General features: G+C 32.1%; 1 protein-coding gene across 1 annotated transcript in view; it reads right to left on the reverse strand.

Annotated features, from left to right (window-relative positions):
• Positions 1–251: 251 nt before the first annotated feature.
• The window catches only part of LOC108909705 (protein argonaute-2), a 31,251-nt gene continuing 18,692 nt past the window's right edge, over positions 252–12,810 (reverse strand). Inside the window, exons 3-5 of the mRNA XM_018714110.1 lie at positions 9,963–11,362; positions 7,731–8,511; positions 252–969 (exon numbers count right to left, since the gene is read on the reverse strand). Of these exons, the coding sequence (XP_018569626.1) occupies positions 617–969; positions 7,731–8,511; positions 9,963–11,362 (2,534 nt within the window). The 3' untranslated portion in view covers positions 252–616. The remainder of the gene's footprint in view (positions 970–7,730; positions 8,512–9,962; positions 11,363–12,810) is intronic.

Raw genomic sequence — 12,810 nt, forward strand, 5'->3', positions numbered from 1 at the left:
AAAAATGTTTTTACCACTGGCGTACCACAATTTTCTTCGAAAAACCTTATGGTATGCATGTCACTGAGTAACTTACAAAGTCAATCTTTTTCCCGTTACTAGAGGATTATCAAATTAAGCTACAGCTAAAATTTCGTTTTTTGTCTGGAGTTTATTCTAAAAATTTGAAAATAGAAGATGCTCCGTAGTAACGGACAAGAGTTTTTTAAGTAGGTGTAAAGGAATGTAAGAGTAAAAGAATTAAAATACAATTTGGTCCTTTAACATTTTTATTAGTTAATACAAACTGTTACATCTGGAATGGATAACCCTAAGCAGTGCAAACAACTAAATAAAAGCATTTAATTCCTTATTAAAAATAAAAATAAAGGGCTCTTCGAAAAAAGCACTAATATGAATATATTATATTACACCTTCAAAAAAAAACTGATTATAATAAAAAGTTGAATACAAGATTAACATAAAAGCTATTATTATATTTTTAATGATAGTGTATAAGCATATTAATGGCTTAAAATTCTGGATACATAAAGCAAATAATACAAAACAAAAAACAATAGGTGATATTAATTAATAAATGCTTTAATATCTCTATAGCAGCATTTATTATTCATATTTAAACAAAGAACATAGGCAAATCTTTCCGTATTACATCCTGTATTTGGAATCTGGCAAATTCTCTTTGCAATTGATCCATATTCAATCTTTCGTTTTCAATATAAACCTTTGCCCTAGCAGCCGCTAAATGCGCATAGTAGGTGGGTGCCGGATAACTCACAGAACGATTGCATCTGGTGAACATATGACATAAGTAATAACTTAATTCCTCAATGTCATCATTACTCATTTTATTGTCATCCCACAGGGTACAATATTTTGTGGGTTTTGCTACACCTTGGATACTTGCATGGGAAACCAAGTAGAAATCTTGCATAAAAGGGTGAGTAATTGTAGTGTCAACGCAAGTACCTGCAAAATTTACAGAAACGGTTACATACCAATAAGTAGTCTTGAGCACGATGTCTGCGAATTTTTTAATTTTGTTAACATCAAAAATTGTTTTACTGCAAATTATGTAATTACATAGGCACACAAGAAAAGTGATCTGTTCTTTTGATTAGGATTAGACTGTTGTTTATATTTTCGGACCCACTGAACACAAATCTGAAGCCAGTATGGTGTCAACACTCCCAATTAGAATACCAAATCCTTACAAAAAAAAAAATGGATTTGTAAATTTACTCGAGGATTATAACGTCATAGGAGAAGCTGGTCTATGTACTGGATTCCATAACCCTACCTCTATAATTTCGGACTCTCTGAATACGAATATGATATCTATTTATTTCTATTTTTATTTATCATTATTTTAATAATAATAATTTTTATTTAGCCAATACTAATAAAATTTTACAATTTTCAAGTATATACATCCTCTAGCCCCATGATACCTACCACACATAAAAAACTCACATACATACCCAAAACATTAGGGTATTTCTAAAATGAGTTACCAAAATGCCTCAAAAATATATTTCTTTAATATAATTTTAAATTTTACATGATTATTACAATTCTTTATTATATCTTTTAAATACCATATTTAAAGTCCTGAAAATTAATCTTTGTTTTATATTCATAAACACCTCTAGTATTTGCTTTATCCAAATTCAGTGAAAAGACCAAAAAAATCTGTATTCTCATAAGACTGTACTAAATTGTGAAAAATTATTTTATTAATATCTCGTCTCTTAGGTATCCAAACTAGTCATAATTTTTTTTTGAGGATTTTCTTCATATTAATAAGCTTATATTAATTTTTTTATGAATAGTTGTTTGTCAATTCCATATCAGATAAACCTCCTTAAAATGCCCTTCTCAAGTCCAGGAATCAGGGTTCATAGTTCAAAAGTAATAAAGAATTCCCTGACTTCACCAGGTTTTCCCCGACTTAAATTTTCTTGACTGGACTCCATAATATTTTTTATACCCTAATATAAAGGTTTCAAAACCACAAATAGTTTTCTCTTTCAAGAATCCAGGGCCGGCCTTCACAAAATTTCCAGCTGCAAACATCAAATTCCGCAACTCATGAATATTTTTAAAATTCCCCGACTATTCCCTGTTTTTTATGAAGAATAACAAATTCCCTGACTTTTCTCAGTATTCCCGGTTTTCCCGGCCGCTACGAACCCTGGGAATACAACAATAACAATCTTATTACTTTAAAGCATTCAACCATTCATCACAAACATTAATTATTGCCTATTCACATGAGTAATTCTTTCTAAAACCCGATTTGTTTTGCATAATCACTTCATTCTGTTCAAAATAATTCACCAGCTGGTCTTTTACTTTTCATATTTTTTCAAATATTGTTATTGTGTTTATTGGTTTGTAGTCTTTACAATCCTGCGAATTAGCAACTTTTGGCACCGGAAATATATTCAAAGTCTTCCAACTCTGACAAATTTACCACTTCGAGGAAATGATCTCCAATTACTTCAAAAGCATCTTTTATGTTATCCTTCGAAATTATAAGTTCCAAATCGAAAGTATTGCTTAAATTCTTTATCGTATTTTTTAATTTAAACATTGACACATTTTCAAATTTATCAAATAAACGTTGTTATCCTGGATTTCTGGTTGATATACATTTTATGCTGTCACAAATTTTGTTTTTTCCAGATAGTAACTACTTTAACTACTTCCATAATTCAACATTTTTCTTATTTTTTATAATTTCTTTATAATATTACTCTTTTTTTTTGTTCCAATCACGTTCAATCGTAGTAGTAAAAACTGCTCTTTTATGCATAACATTCCTCAATTTTATGCTTTCAACTACGTTACTATCTATCTTACTTTTCAAAATACCATCTTTACTACATACTTATATTTCCTTTACTGGGGAAACCCCAATAAAACATTTTTAATGTCATTGGTTAATTTTCAAGAAAATTTATAAAGTAGTCCGCCATCATATTCACGTCCCATTTACCTTGATACCTATTTTATTTCTTGCAAATCTTAGCGAAATCGTTCACTTTGCTTTTTGCTGCTGTTTAAGTCAATGGGAAGTAATCAACATCAACCAAGTTCTCTGAAATTCTTCATCATTTAGATAATTGTAACTTTTGTGATTACGCGAAAAGCTTTCCAAGTATTTGTAGCATTCACCTTCTTTCCCCAAAGCCTTAATGAATTTTTTCATTAGTCCTAGTTTTGTGTTTTGGAAGAAGCTGGATGAATCTAGCAAAGGTGCTTGAGTAATGTTAAATAATCCTATATCTATTGTCCCATAAATACAGAAAATGGGGACTTTTTGAAATCTACCCAAATTCGCCACTTGTGCTCTGAATATTTTCATTTTTCTAAGACGTACTTCATACTATCAGCTTTCCTTCAGTTTTGTCGTGTGTGTTATTGGAACTTCAGGCTTCATTTTGAGAAGTCAGTGACTAACCTCCACTCGTCTTTATGAATGTTGTGGTTTAACTGGTTTATTAGGCCTCTAATGTTAGAACAATACACTAATACCCTTTTCATCTGAAGAAAAATATTTCCAAAAACTTGTTTCACGTGATCGATATACAGAATATTGGGTTCCTTCAGATGGAGGATTTTTTTTTAAATTCTATAGCTAAATATTTACCTCTGTCTTTCGGTAATGCTAGGTTGCAAGTAAGATCATTTAACTTACTCTGATTAAATGCTTGCAGATGTTTCTTTTTATCCCACGGTATATATTCATTATCATTATACATTTCACCATCATCGTCTCCCTCATCATACTCCCTCTCATTTCCAGTTCGTATTCAGCAAGTCCGAAAATATGGGAGTTATCCCACGCAGTTTTAATCTTTAAACATATTCATAAATAACTCATTTTCTGAAGATTTGGAGGGCATTTCTTCAAAAATAGTATGTGCTGGCGACACAAAACTGGTATCAGACTTATGTTTAGCAGGTCAGAACATAATATAACATAGAACAGACCACTTTTTTTGGTTTGTGTGCCTGTGTTATTATTATACCGGATATTTATAATATAAATTGTAAAAACTTGTCGGTTGAAAATTTTTCATTTTCACCGCTGCTTTTACTTATTTTCTAATTTGACAATATGTGGCACAAATATCATGTATTATAAACTTCCATATTTGTCGAAAACAAATCTAATAATGACATCCTACATTCCTTAAATAATTAATATCAATTAACATGTAATCGAGTTAATTAAAAAAATTTTAGCAACTTTGAGGCCTCAAGATGTAACTTTAAGTTAACTTTTAGGCATTATAGTACGCGTTTCCCAGAATAATGAGCTGAAATATATATATATATTTTTAATCAAATAAATAGTCAAATTGTAATTAGTTTTAAACAGCATTAACGTAGTATCATCACTTATCAGCATTGCTAGCTGTTACCTTTTTAAATCAACTATTAGAAAGATAAAATAATAAAACTTAATGATATGTTTTTATATGCTTTTTAAAGCTCTATCAACATCTATCCATAGAATAAAAAAAAATCAAATTTACATACTGAAAACTAAGTTTTTCGTTCACATATGCTATAACAACATATTATAAAACGTTCTCAAACCTCATACTTCTATACATATACAAAACAATTTGAAAGGGAATTGAAGCCAAAAAGTGGGGGTGTTGCACTTTGTATATTATACGCACGCGCTATGATTCATTTACCCATTGGTTGGTTTGTCGGTTAACGTCATTGTCATTTTCGAAGATAGGTTATGAATTTGAATAGAAAGACAGCTGAAAATGATTTGGCAAACAAAAAAAATGGAAAGGAACGAGGCAGACCCATAAAAAACATGGGATCAACCAAGTAGTGGCAGAAGACTTAAAGAAAAGAGGAACAAACTGGCATGAAGCGATGAATCTAGCAAAAAATAAAAAAGAAGACAAAATTTGTTTATAAGTAAAAATGTATATCTTTACACCCTATGGATACTTAAGGTTTTATTGATTGAGGATTTTTATTAATTAAGGGTAATGTATTGATGAAATTGGCTAAAGCAAATTTTTACGTGTCCAATCAGTAGCCAGAAATTCCACATTTTGCTAATGCATGAGACTTCGTATTTCATGATGAACTCTTACTGTTATATATTAAAAGGAGACGAGTAGTTTCCCTTTATATATTTTTTGTAAATGTCACAAGAAATTATTTTTATAACCTGTGAAGTTACAAAGCCCGCTATATATGATACCACATCTTCTACATACGGCGAAAGGTCAAACATGGTTTTTACGTGATCATGTTCAAATAAAGAAACGACACTTAATGTACCTACTTATATTTGGATCACAAACTGGATCAGCTATTTTATTTGAAAAATAATACCTAGGGACAATTTATATCTAAAACCGGCACTGCTTCAATGTGTTCTAAGATCTTGACTAGGTTTGCATTGTATATTTAATAAAATAAGACTTGATATTTAGCATATATTAGAAAATCAAATTGAATCTGGTACAGTGAATCATGAAACACTTAGGTAAATTGATTGATATGATTTATTTTTATTATTATTTATATGTGTTAGTTAAGGTAGATAACTCGTTTTTATGTATATTTGTACATAATGTGTATTTTTATATGAATTTTTGTGAAGATGTATCGATTTTAAATTTCAAAAAATGTTTACTATTTTATATAAATAACACACTTGTACTCTCTTTTGGATTCTGTTTTATTGTACCCATTTTATTTTACATTCACTATCTAACATTCTCATAAATTACAATTAACAAGTTGTATAATTAGATATACAAAATAATAATTGGTAATTTTGCTCTGTTAATAGTACATCAGTTATTAAATTTCATTTAAAATAATCCACTAAATTTTCGCAAAGTTGACAGAGTGCAACATGTACACTTTTTATCCCCTCTTTTTGGGAACAAGTTCATTCAATGTAAAAGACATGCAGTGCTTGGTATATGCATAGAAGTATGTGTCTCAAACTTGCCAAAATTAGTAAAAATTGAATTTTGCAAAATGCACTTGAGTCTTGCAATCCTATAGTATATACCCATCAAGTTTTGTAAAGATGCAAGATATATAAAAATTTTACCATAATTCCAAAGTTCCCGGTAAATATGACATATAATTTGTAAATAATTCAGTAACAACTCGGATGAGTAGGGGAAGTCCGGGCAAAGTGAACACCTTTAGCTTTCCATGATTATGGGTGATAATGTATAATAGAGAAAATTAAAACAATTATCTGAGATTAGTCTTTATTTACTAAACTTTCGAAATTAGTTAACAATTTTCCTTAATTCTGGTTGAAACAGTTGCTATAAATCAAATTAGGAAAAATGTCAAAATATCCACTTTGCCCGAGCCCCCGGGTAAAGTGGATACGACATAAGGGCAAAGTGGATAACAACAAAGAAATCTTTGGGAACATAAGTTACTAATAAAGTAATAATTAACATTTCGAAAAAATAAAAATTAACATTCTTTGTCAAAAATCTAATCAATACAATTATCACAAATGTAATCATTGCCTTCAAATGCTGAACACTCTTCATGACACCATTGATGACATATCATATCCAATCTTCGATTGGTTTTCCGTCTTGTTCAATGTATATTTCACCACAGAAAAAGCATAAGATATCTTTGAATTTTTTTATTTTCTTCCGACTTCTATCTTGTTGTTGGTTTAGCTGGCTGAGATATAGGTCTTAATTCCGAAGGACTGTAGTGAGTTTTGAAACACCCAGGTTTAGGTGAAATAAGCAGACTGTTATATATAATGAAAGAATTTACGATCACCGGGCAAAGTGAATACGGTATCCACTTTGCCCTATATGGTCACTTTTGAGGTTAACCCGTTTCACATAAAAACTACTGCTTTGGGTTTCATTTTCTACACAATGTAAAAAGCCTCATAAAGATACATTATAACCACCCAAAAACAAAAGTTGATAAATAAATAACTTTCTTGTTATTAGCAAAATACTAACCTTGATAAATCAATATTTTTCAAGCAAAAACAAAAATTGTCGCCTTCTGAACGCCGCGTGACACGACTACTTACTAATATATTTGCCACACACTCTGCGCCGACGTACAAACGTTTTTATGGTAACGTGGCGATCGGTAAGCTAATTATTTGAGACTGGTGGAGAGTATTCACTTTGCCCGGAGTATTCGCTTTGCCCGGGTTTTCCCTACAGATTAAACAAGCTTATTAAACACGAATCGAGTATTGTCCGAAAATTTCATGAAGATTAATTAATTTATAGAAAACTGCCAATTTTAAGAAAAATGATAGCTTTATTTGTAAATTGAAAAATTATTTTCACAATAAAAAAATTGAAGCAAGATGGAAGAAAAACAAATAAAAAAGCATTTTCTATGACAAAAATTGTCAATATTTTTTCCTTTGTTGTATAACATATTTGTAGCCGATTTATGCAATCATTTTGGGGTTTACTTAAAATAATCACAATCACGATGCTTTGAGTCTTCGCCCGCTGGACTATTACATAAATTCATGAATTTCTTCATAAAGTAATTCACAATTTTTTGATTGTGTAAAACCGCTGTTAGGTTATCATTTTCCATCAGTACAGAGTGGCCATTTAAAAATTATAAGTCTTGATGACATATATTTCCTGTACTATAGTGAACGCGTTAATGTAAAGCAGTACAAATTTGATCAATAAACATTTACTTACCAGCAGGCACATTCATATTTCTATCCTCCGAATCTCTTGGATTTGTGGGGAAGAGCCGGGTATGGTGACGTTTTTGCACAACTAGAAAAGTGATGGATGGTTCGTATCCATCTGCTTGAAGTTTTTTACAAGCCGATCTTATAGCTCTAATCTCAGCATGCATGACTTGAGCAAACTGACCTTCGGAAACGCCATCTCTGAAAAATACTATTCTCTCGGGTTTAACTCTCGTTTTTGTATAAAAATAAAGTAACTGTTCTCTCGCAATGGCTTCCAAATCTTCTATAATTTCAACTTTCGGTGGTTGTAATCGCCAACATATGTTATACTGGAAAGCCTTGGGGTCATGAGAAGCCGTCACAGCAGCAACACTTGGGATATCTTTAGCTTCAGGACCTGGATGTGTTACATCTGCCCCCATTATCATACATGGTCTACTCATAATTGGTGGTCGATTTAATAAAATGTGGTTGGTTCCATTTAGTTTACTATTGACTTTTAAAAGAATATTAATAGCAGTTTGTGGATTCATTTTACCCAGTGTTCTAATTTTGATGCATTGTGTTAAACAGCCAACATTTATCTCTGCAGCTGTTTTAACAAAAGAATATTGGGGTCCACTATTGGGTACAATGATAAAAATAACATCGTATTTCTTTTCTCTCTTTACTTGAAAATACTTTCTTATATCGTGAATACTCTGGGAACCGCCAATGTGATCAAATGGTTTTTCAGCTTGTGAGGTGATATTCATTCCACTAGAAGCAGCATTCCTGAAAATCTGAGACACAGAGATTTTAGTTTGCAATTTTATACAAGCTGCATTTAAATGAAGGAACACAAATACCAGATAATCTTGAAGCCAATTAAATAAATGTTTTCAGTGAGCTATGGTGTATCCCAATGAAATATTGTGGTTTACACGAATAGTAATAGTAGATAAGCTAAAAGTTTATTTCCTGTGCAAAAAATATTCCAAATGAACTATACTATAATACAGCAAAAATCAAGATAATACAGCACATTTAGTAAACATTTGTTATAGCTGTTTTACATTGACAATGTATTGATCAATTAATTCATGGAGTCGCTTCATCAAGAAATTGGACAAGTGTAATGCACCAAATCTGCTGTCAAATAACTTCATGAATTTATTCATCAAGTTCTTGACGAATTAGAGCATATTCTAATTTTTGTCAATTTCTTCGTGAAGTTCGGAAGTACCAACCCAACAGATTTCCACCCGCAGATCAGTAATGAGGTTATGTTATTGGAACATGTAAATAATTGTGTGGCGTCGTACTAGTTTTGCATTGTTTTTTCTGATTTGTTACTTGCAAAAACTAATATTTACATAATACGTGTCAGAACGGTACCGCTATTGTATCACTACAATTATGAGTGGAAAGGTGACATTTTTAAAATTTATTTGCTTCTTTGATTCATTGGTAGAACTGATTCATACGTCAAAAAACTTGACAGTCTGCAGCAGTTATGGTTGCTTCTTTGATTCATTGGTAGAACTGATTCATACGTCAAAAAACTTGACAAAGTCTGTAGCAGTGTAAAACCACACTGTTTACCAATAAATTCGTGAATTAATTCATGAAGAACTTCGTCAATTTATTCATCAATAAATTGTCAATGTAAAACAGTCATTACAAATATCAATAGGTGGTTCATTGAAGGTAACGAATTTTAAAGAAGTTTGTACAACAGCTGTACATATTTAGTTTGGTGTACAGATTTTGTAATTCAGAAAAAGCTCAGTATTTAGGTAGACAGTTTATTGATGAAAATAGGAATGGTAAGAACTAGGGGAATCCATAAACATTTTTATGAAGATATTTTTAAGTTTTTTACATGTCATTTAAAAAGATGCTTATTTATTTAACTCTGTTCCTATTTCATACAAAAAGATGTTTAACAATTCTGTGTAACACTGGCCAACACCTTAATTGTAAATGTTAGAGTAAAGCCAACAGTTCTCAACAAGTTTTCTATTAATAAATTAGGAATGTTTATTTTAAATTAGACTTTTTTTATTCTGCACATTTAAGCAAAAAAATTATAACATATTATACACAGTCTGGGAATCACTTATTTACAGGTACAAAATAAAAGCCCACTGACCGCTTATGAACATTTAGTAAACAACTCAAATGAAAATAAAGGAGGGGACCCAAACAAACTCTGGTACAAGGCGTTATGTCTCGAACTGTAATAACTTACCTGCTCTGCAAAATTTGAAAGATCATTTGGCCTTGGAGGTCTTCTGTCCACGCAGGCTATAGTCCACCTATTAATAGTTACCCCTGCATAAAAGCTTTCCCCTCTCCACACACCTTTGCTAGGTTGCACGGTTTTTCTATTTGCATATTCTAAAGCCGGTGGTTTAAGAACTCGAGCGTCTAATGTCTCGAATTGATTTCCAATAGAAAAGCCAAATTCTCTAACAGTTGGATCAGAATTATGATTAGCTTGATGTAATGCAGTCATAATTTTGTCTTTTCGTACGGATGTACTGGTTGCGGCATGTCGTATCATTTTACTTGTCTGATTCTCAGTCATTTTTCTCCTTATAACTTGGCCGTCCTCCAGAGTACATAACTCCACAGGCAAGAGAATTTTGTTCTCACGTTGTCGGGCCCCCACCCATAATGTTGGCAAATGGGGATATCTCAATCGGTAATTTTTAACTCTTTCAAAATATTTTTCGATAGTTATCTGCTCTCCACTATCCATTGGGAACGTTTTGTCCTTTGAAGCCGTGTCTATTCCATTAACACGGAATACTCTTCGTGATGCTGCATGACCAGGTATTTCATAAGACACCTTTAAAGTTTTAATGAACTTATCCAGTGTCTCTAACTGATATCTAGATAATGGTCTAGCAAGGTCTTCCCTCTTGAACGGCTGATAATAACTGTCGAACAATTCTGGTAAAACATCAAGCAAATTACTGTTTTTAGGAAAAGCTTTATGGGCAACATCTACATTCAGAAATGGTTTCCATCCTCTTATCGCAGATTGATAAAAACCATTATACATCTCCATGCCCTCTCCCAAATCTATTATTGTTCTAGGCTTCACAAAGAAACTTCTACCAACAGGGATACAGGTTTGTGCCGGGGCACTTCGTAAAACAATGTCGATAACCTGCAGTGCCTCTCTTGGGGTTTCATTATTTTTTAGTAGGTCATGCAAAGGTGTCAAATCGACTTTATTGGCAAATTTAATTTCAACTTTAAATTTCTTTTCTCTGCCTTCTGTATCCTGAATGACAATTTCGTCTTCAATAAATTCTCCAAAAGGCAATGGGTTCGAACTATAAAGATTTTTTCTGCCGTCAAAGGCGGGATAACGATTACTATAATGTTTCCTTCGAAATGCTTCAACAACACTCCGAAGAAGATTCTTTGGTAGATCAGGAACCAAATTCACATCGTAATGTATAGCTGACTTCAATTTACCTAAATTCAAAGATAAGTGATTTGTTTCTACAACAATTCGTCTACCCTTAGTGCCAGGAATGATAGGTATCTTTGACTCTATTGGAACCAATTGGCTATCACCTTGACCATATTCAGTTTTACTTATCTGCATTGCAGATATTTGGCTCGATATTTGTCCTGAAGAAAAAAGGAGATACATTAATAATTTATTGGGAAGCTACATGGTACACTTGTGTAAAAATACTGAGATTTAGTCGAACTTGTCTTAAGGTCAATTTATAAACTTTTCCATCGGTGTTCCCATTCCCGTATACCAGTGTATCCTATAGTGCAGCGGTTGGCAACTAGCGATCCGGGCCACGGAAGGTAAAATACTGGACCGCCAAAAATGTTTTGAAAGTATAAATTACTCAAATAAATTATTTGAAAAATATTTTTTTTATGTTGTGACTGATTTGAGTTCTTAATGGTTAGTAAGCAGATTAAACTTGAGTGCAAATTAAAATAAAAGAATTACTAAGAAATATGAATTTTTTTTCTGGATCTCGTTAAAAATTTTCAAAAGTATTCAGAACCCACCTAAAATTACTTGCCAACCCCTGCTATAGTGTACTGACCCGCTGAATAAGAATCAGACTGATTCGTCCTTTGACCCTAATATCGAGAAGTTTGTCTAGAAAACAGTATTTGAGATTTCAAACCATCTTGAGTGGTCAATGATTGAAAAACATAGAAACTCATAATCTCATTGCACCATAACCCCATAACCAATGATTTTGATTGTAAAAAGTCATGATCACTGATTGTACATTCAAGAAAGTACGAACTTTGGTGGTTATACATCTTCACACATCTCAGGTTAAGGGGTTACGGGGTTATAGGGTTAGAGAAGCCTACCAACCTGTATACTTCGCGGTCGAAATTATAGAAAGTGACTCGGACACAATATAAAAATATTATTACCATAAAGTATATAAAATATAAAATGATGTGCCGCTCTCTATACGTGTTGAGAGGATTTATAATCGTCTATAGACTGAGTTACACTGAACGTTGATCTATCTTCTATCTCTGTCTATTGCACTTATAATACTTATGCTTCTTTAGTGGGTGTAAACAGACATACGTAGTATTTGATTTAGCCGTCGTTAGAAATGCTATAGGATAAGCGCGAGGGGTGCTAATTCAGTGGCTATCCGCGATAATTTTTAAGATGCAAGCGCACCAAGCGGCGAAAGCAGTAAGCTCCGAGAGAAGGTAATTTTGACATTGCCATTCGTGTTTACACATTCATTTGAACATTTGTCTTATTTGCCATTATTATTAGTAATATTGTTATCAAACTGCGGTTATTTGACTTTTGTGTTATTTTGTAGGCTTCAAATATTTCATAAATAAATTTTAAGGCAAATATTTATGTCTACTTTATTTGTCTCTAGCATTACAATTTAATGTACATTTTATTAGGTTATAACTATGAACTTATCCGTTGTGGAATACATTTCCTATTTACATATATGCCAACGAAAACTCCCGTTGTATATCAGAAGGAGAGGCAGTTTTTAACGCTGATCATGTGGTACTATATGGGAAAATTGGGCAAAGTTAATTTAAATTTAGAAATT

Source organism: Anoplophora glabripennis, unplaced genomic scaffold, assembly GCF_000390285.2.
Source record: "Anoplophora glabripennis isolate ALB-LARVAE unplaced genomic scaffold, Agla_2.0 scaffold465, whole genome shotgun sequence".
Lineage (NCBI taxonomy): Eukaryota > Metazoa > Arthropoda > Insecta > Coleoptera > Cerambycidae > Anoplophora > Anoplophora glabripennis.